This window comes from Hypomesus nipponensis, chromosome 25 (assembly GCF_054491055.1).
Source record: "Hypomesus nipponensis isolate SF chromosome 25, ASM5449105v1, whole genome shotgun sequence".
NCBI classification, from domain to species: domain Eukaryota; kingdom Metazoa; phylum Chordata; class Actinopteri; order Osmeriformes; family Osmeridae; genus Hypomesus; species Hypomesus nipponensis.
Genome location: NC_140385.1, coordinates 12681076 through 12706843, shown reverse-complemented (window position 1 = coordinate 12706843; position 25768 = coordinate 12681076). Strand labels below are relative to the sequence as shown.

General features: G+C 39.9%; 2 protein-coding genes across 3 annotated transcripts in view; one reads left to right on the top strand and one right to left on the bottom strand.

Annotated features, from left to right (window-relative positions):
- LOC146222337 (uncharacterized) overlaps nt 1-22791 on the bottom strand; it is a 35042-nt gene extending 12251 nt beyond the window's left edge. The window contains exons 1-3 of the transcript XR_014746777.1: nt 22346-22791; nt 21989-22143; nt 4715-4938 (exon numbers count right to left, since the gene is read on the bottom strand). The gene's annotated coding sequence lies outside the window, so the exon portion shown is untranslated. The remainder of the gene's footprint in view (nt 1-4714; nt 4939-21988; nt 22144-22345) is intronic.
- Nucleotides 7250-14867, top strand: LOC146222338 (uncharacterized). 2 transcript variants are annotated; one of them, XM_084691908.1, is made up of 7 exons: nt 7250-7335; nt 8800-8869; nt 12020-12224; nt 12486-13546; nt 13655-13724; nt 13984-14149; nt 14428-14867. In XM_084691908.1, the coding sequence occupies exons 2-7, from the start codon at nt 8858-8860 to the stop codon at nt 14540-14542; spliced, it is 1629 nt and encodes a 542-aa protein (XP_084548034.1). In that variant the 5' UTR covers nt 7250-7335; nt 8800-8857; the 3' UTR covers nt 14543-14867. The 2 variants fall into 2 exon arrangements, with proteins under 2 accessions (XP_084548034.1, XP_084548035.1); XM_084691909.1 differs by lacking the exon at nt 7250-7335 and adding an exon at nt 8690-8714.
- Nucleotides 22792-25768: the final 2977 nt, after the last annotated feature.

Genomic DNA, 25768 nt, shown 5'->3' with positions numbered 1-25768 from the left:
ATAAAGACAATGCAAAGCTACGAGAACTAGGTGACCTTCTCCTTGAGCTAGAGTGTGCTAAACAAGCAGGAGTGCTGACAGGCCTCTCATACTTGGATACGGCTCCTGGAGTGAACCCAATAGTGGAAAAGCTGCCTTACAATCTGCAAGAAAAATGGACAGCCCATGGATTCAAGTACAAGGAGGACAACAGAGTGGCATTTCCGCCATTCTCTCTTTTCAGCACTTGTACAACGTCAAGCGAAGATCTGAAACGGTCCATGTTTTACTTTTACTACCTCAAGTCTTTAGAAGAGTGGAAATTATACTTGAAAGAGAATCACATATGCTATAGATGTTGTGGGTCAACTCGGCACGTCGCAAGAGACTGTAAAGCGACCATCAAGTTTTTTGAGTCTAACAGTGAAAAACACATTGCAGCCCTGCACCCAGGTCCTCCTCCTCCGACAGAGTGTTGTGGTTGTGGTTGACAGAACCAAGAACAAAGAGAGAGTGTATCTTCTTCAGTCACCTCCATGTGTACAGAGGTCTGTGCAAACACTGAATATCCATGGCCATGTTCCAAAATCTGTTTGGTCAGAGAATACCCTGTAGTGAGAAAGGAAAAAGCTACAAAGATGTATGCAGTGCTTGATGAGCAAAGTAACAAGTCTCAAGTCGCAAAAACAGAGTTCTTCAATCTCTTTGATGTCAAAGCCAGCTCAGCGCCATACAGGCTGAAAACCTGTTCGGTAACGACAAAGACTTCAGGTGGGAGAGCTGGTAACTTAATCATGGAGTCTACGGATGGGAAACTACAGCTAACTCTACCCACCTTAATAGAGTGTGACATGATGCCTGATTATAGGACTGAAATTCCCTGCCAAGATGTTGGACCCCATCACCCCCACCTACTGCCAGTTGCCAACAAGATTGCAGCCATAGACCCTGACGCTCCAATCCTCTTGCTCTGAGGAAGAGACATCTTAACCCCTTTTGGATCCTGTTAAATGTGCCCAAAAACGCCTAAACAGCATACCCAAAGTAAATTGACTGCTGTTCTTGAACCATTTGGAGTACATGCATGTAAATGGACTCTTTTGAAAGCTGACACTCTGAAGTTATGTTCCTTGTTGCCAGGACCCCTGTCAGTCCTACTGGTGTTGAGTCATAGAAGCTTGAACACAAGGAAAGTGAAATTTTCTATTTCCGCCTAGATTTTGTGTTGAAAACAGAGGCCTAAAGAGGCCTAGAGGTGGTAGGTATTAGCTGGAAGACAGCATTGGACCACAGGTTGAAGCCTTACCCAATTCAGATCAAAAGTCAAACATAATACCACAATATATTCATATTTGACACATGTTTTTATAAGAGTACATCCATGCGTTTTCTAAAAGGGCCTTTTGGAGAGTCCAGAAAACCCTTGTAACCAAGGTCAAATTCTTAGGATAAAAAGGTATAATTGTTATCTCTAATGAAAGGTGGTACTTAGAACTATCATAAATAACAGCTAAATCCCTCATTAGTATTACTGAAACACAAAAACTGAAGCATGTACACATTGGAGTGCTTTATCTGATTCCCAGGATTGGCGCACAAAGAACACTGACATATTGCGCAATCGACTTTTATTTTGAAGGCTCCACAAACCCTGGCATATGGGGTATCGCCATTTACAGCTAGCGCTAAGCTACAAGGATACCTAGCTCATTTCAGAGCAATTCAAGGCCAGTTAGAAAAAAATCGTGTAGAGGGGGCGGGGGGGGGGGGGGGGCTGGGGGGGGGCGGGACGCACAGACCTGGTTGGCTTTAGAGGGCTGTCACCGGGGCATGGAAGCTCCTATTGGTTCAACCAAGATGTCTATCAAGAGGTCAGAGTGTAGCGGCCATTTTAAGACTATTCCCGGGTTTCTAGTCCACTCTCATTAGTTTCTATCACGGATTATTTGAAACACTTCGTCAATTTTTTTTTTTGATTTGTGAGAATGAAGCAACAAGATCGTGGCTATGTGTGGATATAATTCATTGTTTGGACAACTACTCGACATGGTTTGATACTTTGGACCCTTGGGAATGTAAGCAGATGAGGTTTTGATGAGTTGTGTGCATACCTGGAACATTCCTAAGTAATCGTAGGTAAGTACATCTTTTTTCTCTGGCATTGTTGAATGAACGGTCACCGGACAAAGACGTTGATTGTACTTTCTGTTGCGAGTTGAGCTTGAATTGGTTTATTTCAATGGAAGCACAAGAATCGTAGCTTTCCAACGATGTATAACATGTGTACTAGTCGAAAAAAAATATGTTTTTTAATTGAGTGCGTTCTCACTGAGGGAGGGGGCGCAGTGTTTCTGGCTCGCCGGCGAGCCAAGGATTGAGAACAGGTTTTAAGGGTGCATAAGGCACTTTTGCCATTCCGTTCTACCAGATGCAGCCTTCCCAGTAACAAAGAGCAAGCTATGAAGCGTCTTTACTAAGGAGGACTCTTGAGAAAAGGCCACAAATGCAGGGTCACTACACTGAGTTCATGCAGAAGATGCTGGACAATGATTAAGCTGAGCCTGCTCCACCTCTGGAGGAAGGTAAAGAATGCTGGTACCTTCCAACATTCGATGTGTATCACCCACAAAAACCGGACCAGATAAGGGTTGTGTTCGATTCATGTGCAGAGTGTGAGGGAGTGTCTCTGAATAGTGTGCTCCTCAGCGGCCCAGACTTGAACAATACCCTACTGGGCGTTATTCTAAGGTTCCGGAAAGAACCTGGGGCCTTGACAGTAGACGTACACAAATGTTTTCTTGTTTTGTTGTTCGAGAGGATCACAGAGATTATCTTCGGTACCTCTGGTATGAGGATAATGACATCAACAAGAATGTATACTAGAGTACAGGATGAAGATCCACGTTTTTGGAAACAGCCCTTCACCTGCTGTAGCCATCTACTGTATGAGACGCGCTGCTCAAGAAGGTGAGCAAGAACACGACTCAAAGCAGTTTGTAGAGAGACAATTCTATGTTGACAATGGTCTCACTTCATTCGCCACACCTGAAGAAGCCATAGACGTCCTGACAAGAATCACAGAGATGTTGGCAGAGTCCAACTTGAGACTACACAAGGTAGCATCAAACAGTTCACAGGTGATGAAAGCCTTTCTTGCAGAGGATCTTGCAAAGGATCTGAAAGTTTTGGAGCTCGGAATTGATCCTCTCCCTCTTCAACGGAGCCTGGGGCTTTCTTGGAACCTAGAAATGGACAGCTTCACATTCCTGGCGTCCAATGAGGAGAAACCTTTCACGCGACGAGGTGTTTTGTCAACGGTCAACAGCTTGTATGTTGCACCCATTACTTGTATTGTTGCACCCATTACGATTCAAGGAAAAGCATTAGTCCGGGAACTCTCATCTGAACAGAGTGAGTGGGACACGCCACTCCTCCCAGATAGGGAAGCTGAATGGAACACATGGAAGGGCTCTTGAAGACCTACAGATACAGAGGTGCTACAGTCCAGTCTCACTGTCTTTAATCCATAGGAGAGAACTATGCATTTTTTCAGATGCATCTACAATAGCTAGTGGAGCTGTTGCCTACTTAAGAGCTGCCGACACAGAAGGACAATATCATGTTGGATTTTTTATAGGAAAGTCCAAATTGGCCCCTCGACCTGCTCACACCATTCCACGTCTCGAGCTGTGTGCCGCTGTACTGGCTTTGGAACTGTATGAGCTAATCAGAGATGAGATTGAAATGGATGTGGACGCTGTCAAGTTCTTCACAGACAGCAAGATTGTGCTTGGTTCCATCCACAATTCCACAAGAAGATTTTACATGTACGTTTCCAACCGGGGGACTCGTATCAGACAATCTACTCACCCTGGCCAGTGGTGCTATGTCTCTACGGACCAAAACCCAGCCGACCACCAGGACTATACCAGCAGTTCACCTGCAACATAGTACCTGGTTCTCAGGTCCCGCCTTCCTTTCTCAAGCAAATGCAGAAGAGGCACCTGAGTCACGTCTCTTTGATGCAGAGATTTGGCCTAATGTCACAACTCTGGTCACAAAGGCTTCTGAGTCTCTGTTGGGTTCTGATCGCTTTGGGCACATTGCTACATCCTTTCATGGGAGTTCAGAGAATGCAGAACGCAAAGGCTGGAAATTTTACAAAGAAGCAGTCAGCACAAGTGAGTTTTCACAGGCCAAAGCTGTGATCATTCGCTCCGTTCAGTATGACGCCTTTAATGAGGAACTCAACTGGCTTGAGAAGAGAAAGACTTCCCCTAAGCAAAGTCTACTCAAAAGGGTCAACCCTGTTGTAGATGATGACGGTCTACTTTGGGTTGGAGGTCGTATATTTACATTTACATGTATTAATTTAGCAGACGCTTTTATCCAAAGCGACTTCCAAGAGAGAGCTTTACAAAGTGCATAGGTCACTGATAATAACAACAAGATAGCCCCATAGCATTGCGGGTAGCCAAAACAAGAAGTACATATTGTGAACAACCAAAAAATAAGTGCTAAAGGGAAGAAACCATGAGAGCATGTAGTTAAGCAAGTTACAATTAAACAACATGAATCTCTAAGTGCAAGTGTACCTGTAGGAAAGCAATAAAAAAAAAATAGGATTAACTAAAATAGAATAGAATACAAAAGTTTAAATCAGCTACCACTACTAGAGCAACAGTCAGATCCTTGAGGAAACTAGCATTGGGTTGAGCAAACCATTCCTAAGTACCGTTGTACTCCCGAAACAAGTGTGTCTTGAGCCTTCTCTTAAAGGTGGAGAGACAGTCTGTGTCTCTGATGGAGGTGGGGAGTTGATTCCACCACTGGGGGGCCAGGCAGGGAGACCGGCGAGCAGCGAGTTGCAGTAGTCCAACTTGGAGAGGACCAGTGCTTGGACAAGCAGCTGGGTGGAGTGCTCAGACAGGTATCTTCCGGATGTTGTAGAGGGTGAATCTACACGACCGGGACAATGTTAATGTTAACAATGTGATGTCAAGTTCTACGTCACCGTGGTGTACTAGCAGCATCATACATTTAAGCAAATCAAGACTTGCATGTACAGTAAGTAATGTCACATTACATAATGTATTTAAACTCAAGCTTGTGTGGTGCGTCACTGTCTTCAATGCCACAGCCTAAACTTGATGTCAAAAGAAACTTTCTCTTTTCCGGCACATTCAGACAATACATTCAAACTCAGTGAAGTTTGGTTAGCAACAGGAGCTAGCTTGCTCGTAGCACAATTGACCTGTCTCAGCTTCTCCACACAGGGCTCTAGACAGAGGCCAAATGGTCGCATTTGGCATTGTTGCTGACGAGGATCACTTCCTGCTAACTTCTTTTCAACTATCCCCTCAAAAGCCCCTGAATAAATGTCAAGCTTATTTACGTTTTGGGGGGCATATTTTCAGTTAGCAGATGGTACTGTTTGAATCGCGATTCCATCTGAAATACTGCCGGTGACAACGAAAACCTTGTTTCAAAGGGGGTTCAGGTTGTTTCAAAGGGGGGCTTAATGCAGGGCTGCCAACTTTTCTAAAAATCTTGGAGTGAGATTTGCTGCCTGCGCCTTGTCCATTACTGTTAGGAGTGCTACTTGGTTTGCATTGCCTTTTAAGCGTGAGAAGTACAAGGTGTGGCGTGAGAGCGTGTGAACTGGTCTCACGGCCAATGCGTGAGAGTTGGCAGCCCTGTTAATGAATGCAATATGAGTAGGGTAAATGTTTTAAAATATCACTAGAAGGGTAAAACTTAAAGTTACGTTTAAGTCATAGAGGTTAGGAAAATGTTTAGACCAGATTGCCCAATATCTTCGTTTGATCCAACTTTTCAACTAAGACTGCTATCACTATACCCTCTTGCAGGGAAAATGAGAAGACAACCGTTTCATTCTACACTTCACACTTTTTGTATTTTGAATTGTAAATGAGCAGCAACAAATGTATGCTTTTAAATCTATGCAATCTTCTTAAATAAAAAGTACACATTGTTATATAAAATATACAGAAATATCAGTTGTAGGAATTACAGTTAATAAATGGACCAATCTGCAACCGACGCAAGCAAGCACACCTTCTCTAGTTACGTTTGTATGCCATTTTAAAAATAATGTTAGTTATAAAATGGTTAAATCTGCTTTAAAATAACGGGAATAAACTCTATAAACAACCATCATGTATGTGTGCAACCATATGTAAAACTGGTTACAGCAGGGCAGGCAACTGTAGATTATCAAGCCCTGTCTCCTTGTGCTCATTTAGCTCAGGTAAATCAGCGATCGGCTAATGTTCCCATTTGTACAGTGGCCCTGAAGTGCAAATCACAACAGCAAATAGAAAAACGCGACAGCAAATCATAAAACACAACGGCAAATAATAAAACACTTCAACAAATCATAAAACACAACAACATTAACTTCTACCGGAAAAGGAAGGGCCTATCTAGCAGAGGACGGACCCTCCTGATTGGACAGACGGACTGTCTTTTAACAGGAAGGAGAGCTTGCTGTAGATCCCAAAAACCCACTGCTGTCATTTGTAGTACTTGATGCAAGTTTAATTTAATCTAGTTAGCAACTGCTCAATTTAAGACAAGAAAGGAGTTTAGTAAATACACTGTAAAATGTTACCAGGATTTTACAATATTTAACTGCAATATTTCACAATAAATCATTGTATTATAACTTTACAGGCTTTAACTGTAATAATAACGATATCATGTTGTAATGTAGAATTTACTGTGAAATCAATGTATACACAGTAAGTTACTGTGAACAAATCGATACCGGGATTTCACAGCATTTTGTTGGGTTATTTCACAGTAAAATACTCAATTCAAATAATCCTTTGAGATAACCCAATACATTACTGTAAAACTTGAATTGCACTTGAACTGCACTGCATTGTGGGATCAAGAAGAGACAGGTGGATCCACGGTGGATACGGCAGATAGAGTTCAAGGGTACACTCACAGAAATGAATCATGGCATATTTTATAATTAAGTATTTACATCTATTTTATTTTATTATTTTCCCAAAATGTATTAATTAAAATCCTTAGAATGAGCATAAGTCTATTAATTCCTAAATATATTAAACATTATCAATTAAAATATACTATAATGTTTTAAATATGGCTAGCTGTGAAACAAGCAAGATTCAATTAGTTCAAACGTATGAGATTGGTTTACACATAGATATATATATATGGGTTTACGTGCAATTTTCAGGAAGTGAAATCGTTTTGAGGTGGAAATGACGTCATATTTCGCGCTTTCCCAACCGTTTGTCTTTTCGACCATTTCACCTCAGAGCTGCCTGCTTGGATCGTGACCCCCTTGGCTCTATAACGGTAAAGTATCTGCATTCATCTAATTTATCTGCTAGTAATTGCTTTATGTACTTATGTTTTAGTTGTTCAGTTAATACCGTACTACACTAATTTGAATAATGTAATCCAGTAAATCTGTCATGATTGCAAACATTTTCGTCTAGTTTGATAGCTAGCTCTAAGTCTCACATGGTCGATGTTAGAACCTTCTAGGGTGGCTAATTTGAAGTTGGCATCAGTGGAATAGAAACATAGAATATGTTGCCTCATCTAAAGATTTGTTGCAAGTACTGTTCAAACTATACATAACCCTATAAATGTGTAGTTTTTTTTCTGGCTCCAAATTTAGGATGAACAATTAACGCTAGCTAACTGCTGTGGGTCAGCGCGAATGCTATTTTTAAGTATTAACATTGGAGTAAACTAGTGTTGCCCAGTAAAGCTGTACCAAAGAGACACATTTACATAGCTTCAGTGTTCCTGTGCATACATGGGAGACAATCACTGCAAACGAGCTGCAGTTCCTGTGCAGACAGGAGAACCTAGCAGAACGCCATCTCTGTAGCACTCCATCCAGTCCAGAACCCGGGGCCCTGAAGTCTCGACTTTTACGATACTCAAACGATGCGATGTTAATATACCTCTCTGATCTAACGAGTCTGACTAGCTGTCGTGACCTCTCAGGTGGGCTTTGGCTGTGATGGAAAGCTGGAGAGATGGTTGTTCTGCTAGGTTCTCCTGTCTGCACAGGAATTGCAGCTTCTTTGCAGTGGTCGTTAAAACCCGCTAAGGAGTAGCGTCACGCATATGTGATCATTCGAAAGCGTGCCCCACAGAGTACCGTCACACATGAGTGATTCTGAACATTCCAACGACTATTTTCCATAGACAAAACTAGATGACAAACGCTATAGTATGGCTTCAAAATTTACAATTAGGAGGCTAACAAGTAACACTAGCAGGTAGTAGCATTGTTACAAGTATTATGCTAGGTTGCTAGGTAACGGAAGCTAACTAAAGCTAGCTAACTTCCGTTTTGGAAAAGTAACTCACTCTGGTGGAAGCGTCGGTAATAGAACTCACTCCTTAAAACGTTTTTAAGAAGCCTAATGACGAATTATGGTCAGAATTATGTTGGCCCATGCTACACCCCTTCACCAGATATACAAAGACAGTACTACATTGTTAAAATCTTGATCTTCCCACTACATTGAAAACTCAAATTGTGTGTTTCCATTTAAAGTTAATGGTCTCCACATGTCGTTGTTAAGCCAATTACAGGTTGATGGTAAAAAATGTAAAACAATACTTGGGAAGTCTGAAAGTTATAGGAGTTGAGCAAACATTTTGTTCTTTTGTTCTCAGTATTATTATTGTCAGCATGCAGTGCATCAATAAAGGTATAGTTTCTAAATAATTTAGCTGACAATAATTGGATGCAAATATATGTTTCATTAATTTTCATATTTTTTTCTTTCATTTCAGCCCACTTCGAGATCTCTGCCCATTCCCCTGCCTTCCTCAATTAACGTATTGCTGATCGATGGTTGACAAGGTAATATCATGCCTATTCCATGCCCATGCTAGCCAGTTCATTTTCTGGATTTTGTCAGCCTTTTGGTAAACAATGTTCCACTGTAAATTTAACCCGTGTGAGCATGTGTCTGAGACTGTTGTTCAATTTACTCAGCATACAAAGCTGCACAGTAACACTCCCTATTATCAATATCAATGTGGTGTACCTGACTGTCCTCGGATGTACCGGAAAGCCACTGTTCTGAAGACTCATATGTATAGAGACCACAAAGGACCAGAATCTTTGCAGCATTGCAAGCCACTTGATACACCCTTAAAGTGTGTGGCTCTGTCTTGTGCTTTTAAATGTGACACTGTGACCTTGCTTGTAAAGCATTTGAAGTCACACGTAAAAGACGGATTGGAAACTAAATGCCCATTCAGAGGTTGCAACCACAGCTTTACAGTTGCATCCAGTTTTGCATCACATGTTTCCAGGAAACACGCAAGTAGACGTGTAGAGGATCTGGATGAGTTGGTTCTAGATAAGTCTGTTCCCACAGAGCCTTTGAATCAGCCTGAGTCTAGTCAGTCATGTTTTGATATTTCTGATGAACAACATGAATCAGAAATGCCATTTGCTGTGGATGAAACCCTTTTTTTACAAAACCTTACACTTCTCTACTTAAAATTACAAGCTAAGCTATTGTTACCGGCAAGTACCATACAAACGATCATTGAGGACTTTCAAAATGCCCATGAGCTTGGCCTGTCACATTCCTTTAGCATTTTGAGTGAGAAGTTGAAGGTACTTGGAATTCCTGAAGCCACTATAAGCAACATTATTGATGAATTGAATGCAGGGGATCTACTCAAGCTCTATAATAGAGGAGTTCTGAGCACGGACATAAAGAGGAAGGGTGCATTTAAAAAGAGTTTCAACTATGTTGATCCTGTGCCACAGTTCTTAGGAACTGATGAAAACGGCAAAGAGTGCTTTGCACAATACATACCTGTGCTGGAGACATTGACTGCACTATTTAAAAGTCAGTCTGTTCAAGACCAGTATGCCGCCACCCGGTTGGAACCCTCTGCTCCTGATGTCTATCAGGATGTTAGGGATGGAGAGGGATTTCAAAACAATCTTTTACTGAAATCTGAGCCTTCCTCAATTGGTATAATACTATACCAAGATGCATTTGAGGTGGTCAACCCACTTGGTTCAGGGAAAAAAAACCATAAAGTGTTAGCAGTTTACTCAACCCTGACAGACATTTTCCCACACTATAGGTCGACCATCAATCAAATGCAACTTGTCCTCCTCTGTAAGGAGCGTGATTTTAAGTACTTTGGTACAAACAAAGTGTTTGAAACTCTGATCAAGGACCTCAAAGTCTTGGAGGAGAGAGGTTTTGTGATGCATGATGGCAGTGCAGTTAAAGGTACTTTGGTTGCCATTTCGGGAGATAACTTGGGCTCCCACTGTATTGGTGGCTTTTTGGAAAATTTCAGTCGGGCTGATTATTTCTGTCGGTACTGTGAGATAGATAGGGGCAGATTTGTGAACGAACCACATGAGTGTGGTACCATTACAACAGCAGAACTGTACAAAAGTCACTTGGATGATCTAAAAACTAGTGACACCAACTCTGTATGCGGCATTAAGTCTGACTCTCCTTTTAATCAGCTTGCTCGTTTCCATGTTTGCCAGCCTGGCCTTCCACCATGCCTTGGCCATGACTTGTTTGAGGGTATCGTCTCTTATGACCTTTCTCTGTTTATTGACACTTTAGTCAAGGAGAAGCATTTTACTTACCTTCAATTAAATCGGTGTAAGAACCAATTCAAATACCAAGGAAATGATGGCAACGACAAACCGGCAGATCTCTCTCCTGGCTGTGAGAGATTAAGTGGGCATGCAGTTAAAAACTGGTGCTTTCTTAGATTGCTACCTCTCTTGGTAGGTGACAGGATAAAGAATCCTTGTGACAATGAGGTATGGCAGCTCATTTTGCAGCTAAGAGAAATAGTGGAACATGTCTGTGCACCAGCCATTACAGCAGGCCAGGTAGCGTATCTAAAAGTCATCATTGAAGAGTACATATACTACAGGAAAAAGCTGTTCCCTGACCATCCCCTAAAGCCAAAGCATCATTATTTGTGCCATTATCCAGAGCTGATCATACATTTTGGGCCACTAATCCGCCTGTGGACGCTAAGATTTGAAAGCAAACACACGTTTTTCAAACAGTGTGCCAGAAGATTACACAACTTCAAAAGTCTTTGCAAAACTCTGGCAGAGAGACACCAACTACTGCAAGCCTACTTGAGTGCAGGAAACCTGTTCCCTCCACCAATACAAGTAGAAAGGGTACAGAGTTTTATGTGAACGATTACAACGACAGGATCAGAGCATCTGTAGCTAGTTATGAGTTTGAGTCACAATCTGCAGTGGCTTGTAACAGTGTAACAGTGAAGGGCACTGTGTACAAAAAAGGGATGTTTGTTTTGCTTGAGAACAAAGATGAAGAACTTTATGTTGGGAAAATTAACCTGGTCATTGTTCACCAAGATTCTGTGCACTTTGTGACAGAGAAACATACTTTTGTAAAGCTGATAGACATGGGCATCTACTGTGAATTAGGAGCAGCCCAAGAGGATTATGTTTGCATCAAGCACAAGGATTGGCTTGACTACCATCCTCTTCCAGCTTACAAAGTGCATGACCTGTCACTAATTGCCCTTCACCATTCTTTTTCAGTTTAAGCAGCCAGGTGAGAAAAGAAACGGGACTGTAAGAAAGACTGGCGGGTATCAGCCAATAAGAAACCGTCCTAGTAAATGTACTAGTTAAGAATCAGTTAGAAACATAGAGAATGACGGTTGGGTTTATTTCTTACACTCGTAATCTAAAATTTTGTTTAGTAGCTGAAAGAGTGCGTTCATCACGAAAGTAAGTTGTTTGTTGGTTATCTTATTTTCTCACCTACAGGGATAGTGACTAGTGGTAAAATAGAATGCACAACTTAATTATTGTGGATAGAGATAGATAAAATACAGATGGGAATAGTTTGTTCCAGTTAGGGCTGCAATGTTCAATCGATGACTAATCAACTATTAAATTAATCACAAACAGACCATTTGTGCACAATGGAAACTAATTCATGTTTAACACATTCTGATCTTTCAGATAATGAATCATCTAGAGATCAAGGAAGCAGTCTCATCTTTTCTACCAGGCCTTCCTGTTGAAACCCTGACTTCCTTGGTGGAAGGGTTTGAAGAGCTTGGTGTGGAGACCAGGGCAGACCTTGCTTTGCTACAAGAAAAGGATCTGGAGAAATACCTCAGACCAATCCAGTGTCGAAAACTGCTGAGTGGCATTCGGAATGAAGGTAAATCCATATTTTGACAGTGTAATGTGAACATTGGACAAACACGTGACATCAACTTCAAATAAACAAGTTTTAGTATAATTTTTATCTTCATCTGAGCATTAGGGGTGCTGATGAACATTTGGTCTTTAACAGCCGAATGGTACAAATTGCACCATTTAAGTTTACTTGTACAAACTGAAACTTTTTTCAGCAAGAATACTCGATCAAACTTTTTCCTTCTGTATATCTAATAATCTTTTCTTATTCTGTCACTTCTAGGATTTCCAGTGCTTGACATAGACTTTGGTATTGCCTCTCCACTTGGCTCAAGTACTCCATGTCCCTCATCATCAAGTTCTGAAAGCACATGCTCTTCTTTCCGCTCAAATACTCCATGTACCTCACTATGTACCTCACCAAGTACTCCAGTTCCCTCATCATCTTTGTCGTCACCCACAATTCCTGGCCAGCAATGGTATACAAACTTCCGGGTCAGATGGTACCAGACGCCAGCAGCAGTTCAAAAAGCAGTGGCAGATCAAACAAGAGCATCACCAGGGGACAGAAGAGATATGGTGAAGGTAGTGGTGGACCAAATGTTGGAAAATGATCCCAACCCCACCAGAGGGATGTGTCAAAGCATTGCCCGGAGCATTGTAAGGGACTATCCGAATACTTTTGCTGATGTTGGGAAAAAAGGAGACATTATTGGAGATGGCTGTCACTCTCTTCTTCAGCAAATTAAAACGAGAGTAGAATATAAAAATAGAAAAAACACTCTTGCACGGCGACGCAGAGAGACAAGGCCCCACATTGGAGTGGCAGAGGGGGCCAGAGAAATGGCAAGAGGCCCTGTGGATCAGTACGGATGTGTGAGGTGGTGTCCTGAAGAGCTTCCTGCTGGAGAGACCGAGGCAACCTTGGATGAAATGAAAAGGCAACTGTGCAACATCTACTCAGAGGAAGGGATGGGCGGGGCAGAGAGAGCTGACATTCTGATGGAGAAGACCTACATCATTCAGCGCCGGTACCTGAACAGTGTGCCTGCACCAGCCATTGCAGAAATAAAGGAGGAATGGCCTTTTCTCTTCTCGCAAAGAGGCCTTTACTCCCACTTTGGTCTGCTGACAGATGTCTCCATTCTCAATAAGTTGCAAGAGGCCATGAACGGAAAAGGCAGTACAGCCATTCGTTTCTTCCAGGAACACAGCCGTCGTCCTGGGATCGAGGATGTCCTGAACACTTACGAGCCAGAGACTTCAGACAAGGCTGCATGTGTCCTTATGCTCCTGATGGCATATTTCAAAGAGCCCAAGAATTCCATCATGCTTGAGAATGATGTAAGTTGTTTAAAAGATTTATTTAAAAAAAAGTGATTTCATTTCATTCTCTTATGCACCATGTTGAACATATGCAACTGTTGATGTGTGTTGTTTCTTATTTTACAGCCGTGTGCTACAGCTGCTGATGTGCAGAGGACAGTGACGTTACCAAGCACCCCCTGCTTGATTGTCCAAGGTATTGTTGACATCTGGATTTGATATTGATATTTTGAGCTGTATGTGGTTATTTTAAATAGGCTTAATGTTCTCTGGTGTCAGGTGTGCTAAGAGACAGTCAATTAGACCAATAACAATGGTCAGTGAGTGGGCCACAGTTTTCAAAAGCATTCAATGTTGAACATTTTAAATGAATGAAATTCAAGAGAGCATTCCTCTCTTGTGCAGCATTCCACTTCTTTACAGTAGTGATAGATGGGTATCTCTGTTCCCTTCAGGCGACCTGATGAAGCCTAGCACCTGGATGCTATCCATTGAAGGACAGGTGGTGATGGGACCACATGATCGCTTTATCAATGGGATAGCTGCGGTTTTTGCAAGCTACTACAATTTGAACCTGCAATATCCTGAGGATGGCTCCTGCACTTTGGAGTTTATCCAAAGGTATTGTAACACTTAAAATAACACTGGACTGTATTGCTTTTTTATCTTGCTTGGATAGTATTTATGGTTGTTCATTTGGCATTTTTTCCTGCCTCCAATGCTTTATTACCTAGACTGATTTTGATGAATGAATGATGAGTTTTAGGAAATGTCCACAAGATACTAAATTATGTCAAGTACGATTTGGTTGAAGGGAGGGCACCACTGCATGTGCCTTAGATAAATAATGCAATATTAAATCTGTAAAACTGAAAGTTGTCTTTGCTTATCGTTTACAGGTGCTTCTTGGGCATTAACCCAGAGCAAGGCTCAAAATCCAAGAGGCGTGGAGGCATAAGCCAAAATGTGAGCACACTCCAAAGAAAGCTTGTTGACTTTGAGTGGTCTTTGTAAATATGAAATAGTAGTGTTAAAAATGAAAATGTATGTTAAGGGACAGCCCTATAGTAAATTGTATAATTGAATAGTGAATTTAATTTAAATGTATGGTAAGGGACAGCCCTATAGTAACTTGTATAATTGAAAAGTGAATTTAATGAAAATGTATGTTAAGGGACAGTCCTATAGTAAATTGTATAATTGAATAGTGAATTTAATGAAAATGTATGTTAAGGGGACAGCCCTATAGTAAATTGTATAATTGAATAGTGAATTTAATACTTTTTTCATTATTAAAAAGTTAAAATGAGTATCGTCTTTGTTGTCTTAGTTCTTGCTTTGACTTTTAGTTTAGCAAATCCAAAGCACGTTAGTGTGGTAAAATCACAGTTAACAACTCAAATTTGCAGTATTTTGCAGTGTTAATAAAATTGTAAATGTACAGTAAATTACTGGCTACTAGTTGCATTACTTTTACAGTAAAAGTGTAAATAAACAATATTTTAATGTATAATAAAAAATAAAAATGTACAGTAAATTACTGGCAGTAAAAAAAAAAAAATACAGACAATTACTGTAATTTATATACAGTAAGACAATGTAATTTCACAGCTACATACTGCTATATCACAGTAATTCAATGACAGGACAACTGTGAAGTTACAATATACTGCTGTAGTTGTCTTGCATTTTACTGTGAAATGTTTACAGTTAATTATTGTGAAACATGTGCAGTACATTACTGTGAAATATTTATAATACATTACTGTAAAATTACTGTAAAAGTAATGCAACTAGTAGCCAGTAATTTACTGTAAAGTTACAGTGAAATATTTTACAGTGTAGAACAGAATATACAAGGCAACCAATTGCATTCAATAAAACATTTTATTACACAATGTCCAGTGAGAGGGTCAAGTTTGTTTTTAGTGAGTGGACCTGAAATTCCTCCAGAGCGTTGAGAGCTAGCTGGACAATAGGGGACCTCTTAATATGCAATTCATTGTTTCTAGCTCTAATCAGATGTACTAACTAGGCTAATGACTACAGTGTTTCCCCTAGGATTTTTTGTTAGCAGTGGGGGCAGGTCTGTCCGACCCCCCTCCCCTCCCCCTCGGCCGAAATAAAGTTCTAACCCTATATTTTGGAGTAGGTTAGTGTAAAAGTCTAATAACAAATGTAATATTGCATATATTTTTGTCCTATTTTCCGTAAAGCAATACAGTTAGGCTACTTAAAAGATGTTCTAAATGGCAGAAATATGCTGCCAATTAATAATTGACGTAACAACTTATTGTAAATGGTCAGTAGCCTAGCCTATCGATCAAGGTACTCGAAAGCATGTACACTGTCGTCTTCATTTGATCTTGATAGGCTAAGCATTCTTTAGCAAATAATAACAATATACCCACTATTAATTAAAACTACTTCAGCATAATAATGCACCTAAAATACAAACGTGAGCAAGAGCAGCAATCGTTATCGAATCAACAGGCATACAATTATGCTAGCAGGGAAAGAATACAAACAACGAAAATCACCAGTTAACTTAAATTTGCAATAACTGTAGACTAATACAATAACAGGCTTTAATGAACTGAAAACATAAGTTATACGACTTACAGTTCTCAAAGACGCACACGCGCAATCTAAACTGCGCTGTGAAGCGCGTGTCCTTGCTATTCTCCGACATGCACTTTAACAATCACTGCTGATAGACAGTCTTGTACAGCCCTGTTTCTGATACCGTGGCGGCAGAAATTTAGCCGTGGCGGACAAAATCAACATAGGGAAAACACTGGACTACATTTGTATGCCAATGAACACCAATAAATAGAACTAATTTGACATATGTGACTTCAAGTCCTTATACTCGTCCTGATGTTGTGATTGGTTGACAACATATCAACTATCACATCGTGTGTATGCCCTGCATCAAAAATAATTCTTAAAAATAGCTTAAGTATATTTGGGGGACTCATGTTTTCACCTCTCCTTCCTGTTAAAAGACAGACAGTCAGTCTGTTCAATTAGGACGGTCTGTCCTCTGCTAGATAGGCCCTACCTTTTCCGGTAGAAGTTAATGCCATTGTGTTTTATTATTTGTTTGTGTTTACATATTTGCTGTTGTGTTTTCCTATTTGCCGTTTTGTTTTCCTGTTTGCCATTGTGCTTTATGATTTGTTGTAGTGGATTCCTATTTGATGTCGTGATTTGCACTTCAGGGCCACCGTACCTTTGTGCTTGTGCCGTTTGTACTGGCGACCACAGTTCCAAGCAACTTTTCTTGACGTAAGCAAATAAATGGGGTGATAGTTTACCCATTTCGGATGTTTTAAATTTGGCAAAAATCAGCAAAAATTATTCTATGAAAAAGCTAGTAGTATGAGCCAGGTTTGAGACTATTATTTTGTTTTTTTTGGGGGGGGGGATAGTTTTGGATATGTTGACTTAAGTTAATATAATCAAATCAACTGGACTTGCCAGGTACCTAATTGGAAATGCAATACCATCAACCTCCACCGGGACCTTTGCCTCAAGCCGAGGAGCAAGGGGTGGTGGCTTGGGAAAACACAGGCTTCCCGCACCTGTGCTAGAGGTTACTTCCTGGACATATTGCACACAAACTTGAAACGAACACGGTGCTCAATAAGTCTCAAACAATTTAACACTCTGTCATCTGTAGAGCACTTATCCGCCCAAGTACCTCTAAACATTTTTCAGTGTGTGCCAAAATTAAGTCCCCTGACAAGCCATGCTGATAAATTAGAACAGCTATAAGGCCAGCATATCTCTGACACCACTATCATCAACATCTGCACTACAGCTTGTTTTTCTTCAGGTACCCCACAAGGTCTGCATTTGACCTAGTATGGAATAATAGAAATAATACAGCACAGAAAAAAATTTGGCATTAGGAAATTAAAGTCCCATGAAATAAATACATGTCTTTTGAAAAACGTCATTTTGAAATCTAAGCGTCATGTACTTACATGTATTTAGTTTTTTTAGGTAAATGGATTCAGCGATATATTGATATCATGCCATCTTTTTTTTCAGGGTTTATTTCATAGCCATATTTATTGATTAATTTAATTTTTAATCAAACGGCATTCCAGGGGTCAAGGGTTTGCCGTTCGTTTCAGGAGCTGGTCCCACCCAACGAGGTGCCAGGGAGATCAGGAGGGATAGAAAAGGCCTCTGCTGGAGGGTCTCTCTCCCACTGCCCAGACTATGCCTCCATTAGGTCCTTGGTGGTGTCATCTGCTGCTGAACTGTCTTAGTTTTTAGATTTTAGATTTTATTTGGACATGGACATGACAATGTAATTGGACGAACCAGATGCATTGTTTACAGTGTGTTAGCATAAATGCTAGTTTACAACACCTGTCCACAGGACATAGCTTAGTGTGGAGACGGCCACCTTGATGGACTCTTACTCCCAGAAGAAAAGCGACTGCAGTTCTTCAAGTGAGAGGCGAGAGCAATGCTGACATTCCGGGGCATGTGCCAGGCTGTCATTGATGTTGCCTGTCCCTACTGCCATCCAGGTGAGACCTGAGGTGGGCTTTTGGCCGCAGTGGATGGTCCAACATTAAAAAGTAAAGGCTAAGCGGTTTGCTCTCAGGCATTATAATAAGGGTGGATGAAATCAAGCATTCTGATTGGTTGAGAGGGAGTTCCGGGGTGTGCATTATTGAGCGATAAAGTACTGTACGCCTTTTTACATTTACCTTAAAATGGGAGCATTCCATATTAGTGCGCACTCAAAATAACAAAAAGGTTGCCGAAGAAAAAGACTGTCTACAAGTACTGGTGTTCAGCAGTTTATTGGTTAGCAAGCTAGACGAGCAACATTCAGTTAATTTTTGAGCATTAATATTGCACTGTTCCGTGCTATCAGTGCTAACTAGCTGATCTAGCTACTGAAACGTTGGACGGAAGCTCAGGTCTAGCCATTAGTTGCTAACTAGATATCCACTTATTTAATTTTTGCTTCGTAGCCACGCAATTACATGACCTGGTCTTGGCTTCTTAATACGACGTTTTTCACGGATGCACAATTAACGGACATATCCAAATCAACATAAGATAACCTTAACAACAGTCTAATGTTAGTGTCCCAAGTCACTCGTAACTAGTTTTCATCATATGTAGCTAGCTACCATATACCCAGTGCCTACGAAACATTTATGATTGATTTAGAACGTTTAGGCCTAACGTTTAAATTAAATATTATTTTATTAAAAGTGTCCCATTGTCGTTGTCATTTTAAAAGCAGCTTTTATAAATTGAGCATTGAATGAATGAGATGGTGCTAGATCTAGCTAGGCTAACAAACGTGAAGTTCACAATATTGTTTGTCCGTTGCATAGCAACAGTCACACGTACGGGACTATTTTCTCTCGGCTACTGAAATGGATACACAACGTTTGTTGGCTATTTTTTGCTTTAAGGCGTAGTATTTATTTACTATTTATTATTTCGCTGGTAACCGTATTATAAAAGCAATAAGGTACTCGAGGCAGTACTTTATTGTCAATAATGTACGGGTTCCAGGGTTTGCCTAACAACACCCTGGAACCCGTACATTATTGACGATAAAGTACTGCCTCGAGTACCTTATTGCCTAATTAAAATTTTCAAGATTGCAGGCTTCCGGAACTCCAGGATTTCAACCTAATTTGGGGAGAATGAGCAGTGGACTGGCCCCTATGAGGCAGAGCTCCAGAATCAGAAGTGATTTTATTCGCCATTCGCCGAGTGTTTGCACAAACAAGGAATTTACTTTGGCAGGGAGGTGCATACATTAAACATATAGGAATTTTGAAACTTAAATATGTAGACTAACCTTACAAAAGTATACACGACAGCTAACTGCATTTGAGCCCAAAGAAGTAGTCAAACTATTTTATTTAAATATTATTAAATATTATCTTAAAGTTATACTCACAAAGTATTAAAATATAAAATAATGTTTATTAAAGGTGTATTAGTTTGCACATGTCTGCTTATGACCAAACAACATTTTTATATTTATGATACAGTTTATGTATATGGAACGCCGAGTTAGTCAAAATTAAATCAATAAATAAATAGGTAAATAAATAGATAAATACATACATAAATAAATATGGCTATGGAATAAATTGAGAAATTAAAAAAGATGGCAATAAATATATAAATATAGCATTATATAATTACATAGCTGAATCCATTTACCGACATCAATAAATAAATACATTTATTTATTTCAAAATGACGTTTTTGTAAAGACAACATTTATTTATTTTATGGGACTTTTACACGCCACATTTATTTCCACATGTATTTCCACGCCACATTTATTTCCAAACCACATTTATTTCTGTGCTGTATTTATTTCACATCTCACATGCAAATGAGAGGGGCGTGGTTATCGTCAGACCAACACAGCAGATAGCTATGCTACCTATATGGGGGTGACAGTGGAATCGCACTGCCGAACGGCATGGCTTGTCAGGATATATTATCTTGGCACAGATAGTAGATTTTGTAGAGGTACTTGGGCGGATAAGTGCTCTACAGAACATAGATATTGAAGTCTTAAATAGTTTGAGACTTATCGAGCACTGTTCGTGTGCAAGATGTACAGGTTGTGGGGGGTGATAAGTGCCAGGTAATGTTAGCTAACACAGCTAGCAACAAAGAAGACAATCACTGCCACCACCGCTACATTGCTCTGCTATTATGTGGATAACTAGGTCCATAAGGCACCTGATTATAACGATCTAGCCTCACCATTATGCCATGCATTACCATTTAGTGAGACGAGACCTGAAGTGAAGCCAGACCATTCCAGACATTACCCATACCTTTGGATTTACAGTAGGCTACTGCTTCAAATTGAAGTCAAGTTTCTTAACGCTTTGTTATTATTGGCAATTTAAAGTTGCAACTAACCAAGACGTGTCAAGACCAAGGCCCATTCAACACGGTACACAATAACCAAACCCAGATATTAGGTACAGGTTTATGGAATTATTCAATATTAAATCAAACCACTACCACTGGACTCGTTTTAATGACCATTCAGTGACAAAACGGGTTTGGCTGTTCATATGTGCCATTACAGCACAACACTACTAGCTCTACAGTAGCTAGCTCTAGCTGAAATGGCCACACTGATGTCGTCCTTTTATTATTTTGTCAGCTAGCTAGCCGGATAGCCAGCCACTTGGCCTACAGTTGCCGACTTTGAGACCGGTGATAGCCAACATACCACCTAGGAAGACATAGTGTTGGCAGTGATTGTTAGCTTTGCAGACGAGTTCCACGTCACACGAGCGAAAGCCATGTTTATAAAGGTAACTTCAGCGCAACCTCATAGCTATCAAAGATCAAGTCCCCACACGTAGGCTACTAAGTCACCGCCATCACTCCCATACAAAGGCAGAGATGACACAGACATTATGGGCAAAGCTTGTCTACATTGTATGCTTTTCGGCAGTGCGATGCCACTGTCACCCCCATACAGGTAGCATAACTATCTGCTGCGTTGGTCTGACGATAACCACGCCCCTCTCATTTGCATGTGAGATGTGAAATAAATACAGCACTGAAATAAATGTGGAGTGGAAATAAATGTGGTGTGGAAATACATGTGGAAAAAAATTTGGTGCCGTAAAAGTCTCAAAAAATAAATAAATGTGGCATTAGGAAATAAAAGTCCCATGAATTAAATACATGTTGTCTTTACAAAAACGTCATTTTTAAATAAATAAATGTATTTATTTATTGATGTCGGTAAATGGATTCAGCTATATAATTATATAATGTTATATTTATATATTTATTACCATCTTCTTTTTTTTTTCAGAGTTTATTTCATAGCCGTATTTATTTATGTATGTATTTATCTATTCATTTACCTATTTATTTATTGATTTAATTTTGACTAACTCTGTGTTCCATATATGTATTACCCCAAATTTTCAATGAATTCCTTTTAATTCTGTTAAGTTTCCAACTTGAAATATTTCCTAAAATCCCCATCTTAACTTCCCATGGAAAGTTTGCAACCCTTATCAGCATCAAACATACTATACTGTTCATTAAGGAATATAACTAGTAACATTATTATACATAGAGTAAATAGTTACAGCCAGAACCTGAATATAAGTTGAACTGACCCAAATAGAGGTAGACCCTTGCTTGCCGAATGACTAGCTGTGGGGCAATAGGTGTCCCTGTGTGGTGTCGGTGGACTTCCTTGGTGATCTTTAAAAGAGAACTAGAGTGGTCTGCCCAATACAGATACCGGTCCACGAGGAACACCACAGAAACTGCCAACTTGGCTTCTTCTACCAATATGGCTGTCTTAAGGAGAGCCTATAGAAGCTTAAAGAAACATTCCTCTTAGATAAAAAATGTATATGGTATATTGTTAGGTTGTAATATGCACAAATGAACCATCATTACCAATAACTGAGGTAGATGTTCACTGATGAGATCTTTGAGGTTGACCTGGTCCTGGGAGCTGACTGAATGCTTGTACTGCCATCGCTCTGGCACAAAGGGCCACTTCATTTCCACAGCCTCCTGAAGCAGGGAGCTCAGTTCTACAGACAGAGTCCCTAAGAGTATTGATACAGTGGTGAAACATGAGAAAGCAAAGCATTCTGAAATATTTTGTGATGGTTTGAAAATAACAAAAAGCTAGAATATATGCACCATAAATACACAATACAAATTAATGCGCCGGCGCTGGGGGCACAGATTGCCTCGTTTCTGAGGTTCATCGATAAAAGACAAAACCATTGCCCTCTGCTGGCTGACCTTTGTACTTCCTGTAATTCAGCTTTGCTTCCGCAGTGGGTGCCATTGTCTGTCCTGTTGCCATTCTGCACTCTTCCAGCAAGTCCTATCTCCCGATTGTCCATAGTTCAATCGTTTTTTCAGTATGTTCAAGTAGCAAAGACCTTGTAAAAAAAAAAAAAGTAAAATGCGTTGGCTGTTAGTAAAGTATATTGGTCATGCATGGCATGAACCAAAGTCGAGACTTGAGGTCTTGAGCCTATTGTATCCGTTCACAGCCATTCCTAAACACGTCGATTGAAATGTGGTTGTCCCTACAATTTGTCTGTCTAGTCCGACATGATCTATATAAAAAGGCTAGAATAGCTAAACCTTTGGATAAAATGACAACGTAACCTCCCTTTCTAAATGTTTAGTACCGAGGTGAAGTTTGTTTCATATTCGACACTCGTCTCACGTTCGGAAGACGCTACTTTGCAGCGTCGGGTTAGGGACCGGGTGACAATTACCCATACAATTTTGAAAAATGATGACATTTATAATATTTGTATGACTATAAAACCTCAAACAAACACCAGAGTATTCCAACAATATCTGACCTACTTCCACACCCTTTACTTTTTCAATAAAACCTTTTAAAAAATGATAGAAAATCGCTTATCTTTGAAAATAGCATGAAATCCTCGCTAATCTCAATATCTTTTTCAAACTTGTTTCAAAAATTCTCAAATACACACCAGATTATTCTAATAATGTCTGGCCTACTTCCACACCTTTTACGTTTTCAATAATGTTTTTCTTTAATGATAGAAAATCGCTAATCTCTGAAAATAGCATGAAATCCTCGCTAATCTCAATAACCTTTCCAGGCTTGTGTTAAAAAATCTCAAATGCACACCATATTATTTAAATAATGTCTGGCCTACTTCCACACCCTTTACCTTTTCAATAATGTTTTTTTTTAAATGATAGAAAATCGCTAATCTATGAAAATAGCATGAAATCCTTGCTAATCTCAATATCTTTTTCAAGTTTGTTTCAAAAATCTCTAATACACACCAGATTATTCTAATAATGTCTGGCCTACTTCCACACCCTTTACTTTTTCAATTATGTTTTTGTTCAATGATAGAAAATCGCTAATCTCTGAAAATAGCATGAAATCTTCCCTAATCTCAATAGTTTTTTCAAACCTGTTTCATTCAAATATACACCAGATTATTCTAATAATGTCTGGCCTTTCCACACCCTTTACCTTTTCAATAATGTTTTTTTTAAATGATGTGGAAGGGTGTGGAAGTAGGTCAGACATTGTTAGAATAATCTGGTGAGTATTTGGGATTTTTTTACACAAGTCTGGAAAAGTTATTGAGATTAGCGAGGATTTCATGCTATTTTCAGAGATTAGCGATTTTCTATTAAAAAAAAAAACGTTATTGAAAAAGTAAAGGGTGTGGAAGTAGGCCAGAGATTATTAGAATAATATGGTGTGTATTTGAGGTTTTTTGAAACAAGTTTGAAAAAGATATTGAGATTAGCAAGGATTTCAGGCTATTTTCAGAGATTAGCGATTTTCTATCATCAAAAAAAAAACATTATTGAAAAAGTAAAGGGTGTGGAAGTAGGTCAGGCATTGTTGGAATACTCCGCTGTTTGTTTGAGGTTTTATAGTCATACAAATATTATAAATGTCATCATTTTTCAAAATTGTATGGGTAATTTTTAGGGATGGGCGAACGATGCCTTGTGAAGCTTTGGTTGTTTCTTCCGGATTGTGCCGAACCAAAGAGCCGAACTATTGGCGCATTGAAATTTGAGAGCACAGTGACATCTAGTGGTCAGCTAAAATTATAGCAGCCGTTTAAACCAACTGAATGCGATGTACCAGTAGCCTGGCTGCCAGCCCAACTTCTCCCGCCCACAAAAAAAATTGTTCGGGAAGTTGGGTCTGGAGGATCTCGTATTGGGGGACAACTACTGAAAACCCAGAATCGGGACGCACCAATGAAATTGCCAGGGCGGGCTTTATACGATGACGGACAGATGATCAACAGTAACGTAATCAACAACGTCACGAAAGAGCCCTTGGGTTGAATTCGTTTTCAACAAACAACATAATAAGTTGCTCTGATTGGTTGTAAGTCTATCCAATTGAGCGTAGAGGCATTTGTTTTATGAGTTCGGTTGAAACACGCTCCCTACTCAAAGCCCAACGGAGAGTTTTCAGACTCATATTCTGACTAGAATTATGAGTATGACAACGTCAGGCTAATGTACCAGTAGTTTCTGGGTACTTCGCCTCGTTATTCAATGTCGTTCATTTTTGTAAGGCTACGTGATGGTCAAATTTTCGTGTTCATTTATTAAAACCATACATGTGTATTTGAGAACTTTGTAATTGTCATACAATAAATATGTTTTACTGTGATGTACTGGTCTACACCACACTTTGTAATGTTCTGCAAACAGTATAAGGTCGGTAGAATGCTTAAGTGTATGGAAGTATTAAAGGGGCAATTGACTGTTTTTTGGGGGTATTTCACACTGTTCCTTAAGGTCTCCAAATAGGGTATGTAACATTGGTTGGGTTGAAAATGGCCCAGGTGCTGTTCTATGCCCACTGACAGATCCTCTGAAATGTTCCCGGGAAAAAACACTAGCTTTTCTCCTTTTATGGTATGCTCATTAATATTTAGATGAGCTGCGCGCTGATTGGTTGGTTTTCAACGAGTGAAGCTGGGGAGCAAAAACGCAACACGGCCGACAGCAGCACTCGCTGAAACACCGAAGTTGGAGACTTGAAATAAAAATGTGCAAATAAATCTATTCTGTCTACACAACACTGTTTTCAACAGATTGACTATATATCATTTGAAATGATAACATTACTTGTTTCCACTTCTGTTGTTGAAGCAAACTGGATTGACTTGGGTGGGTAGAACGTTAGGCTACAGCTTAGCAACCAAACCATATCCTGATTCTACTCGGCTTCAGTTAGCTAGCTAGCTCTAAATAACTTGCTGAAAAATAACATGACCAAGATCTGGACAAACATGCATCTTGAATTGTAGATTTACATTACACAGGTTATTTATTTGAATGAAACACAGTCAGGAACATGAATCAACGTTAGCCCCATTGCCAATAAACTAGGCTAAATGATCACACATTCTACCTATGCTCTTGCGTTAGCAAGCTGAACTTGTTTACATGCCTACAGTCTAGGTGTTACTAGTAACAGTTACTAGCAATGCTACCATATCCTGTATCAAGCACCTGCCTTTCTCCAGTTCTTTCAAATAGATTATCTAGACAGGCGTTAGAAATAAGCCAGACTGCTGTTCGTTTTCTGTCTATTTTTCGGAAACTTCCCTTCTAATGCCGACTACAGCTAGTCTAGCTAGAGTCATTTGATGTGTGTCGAAACTTATTTAGCATTCTACC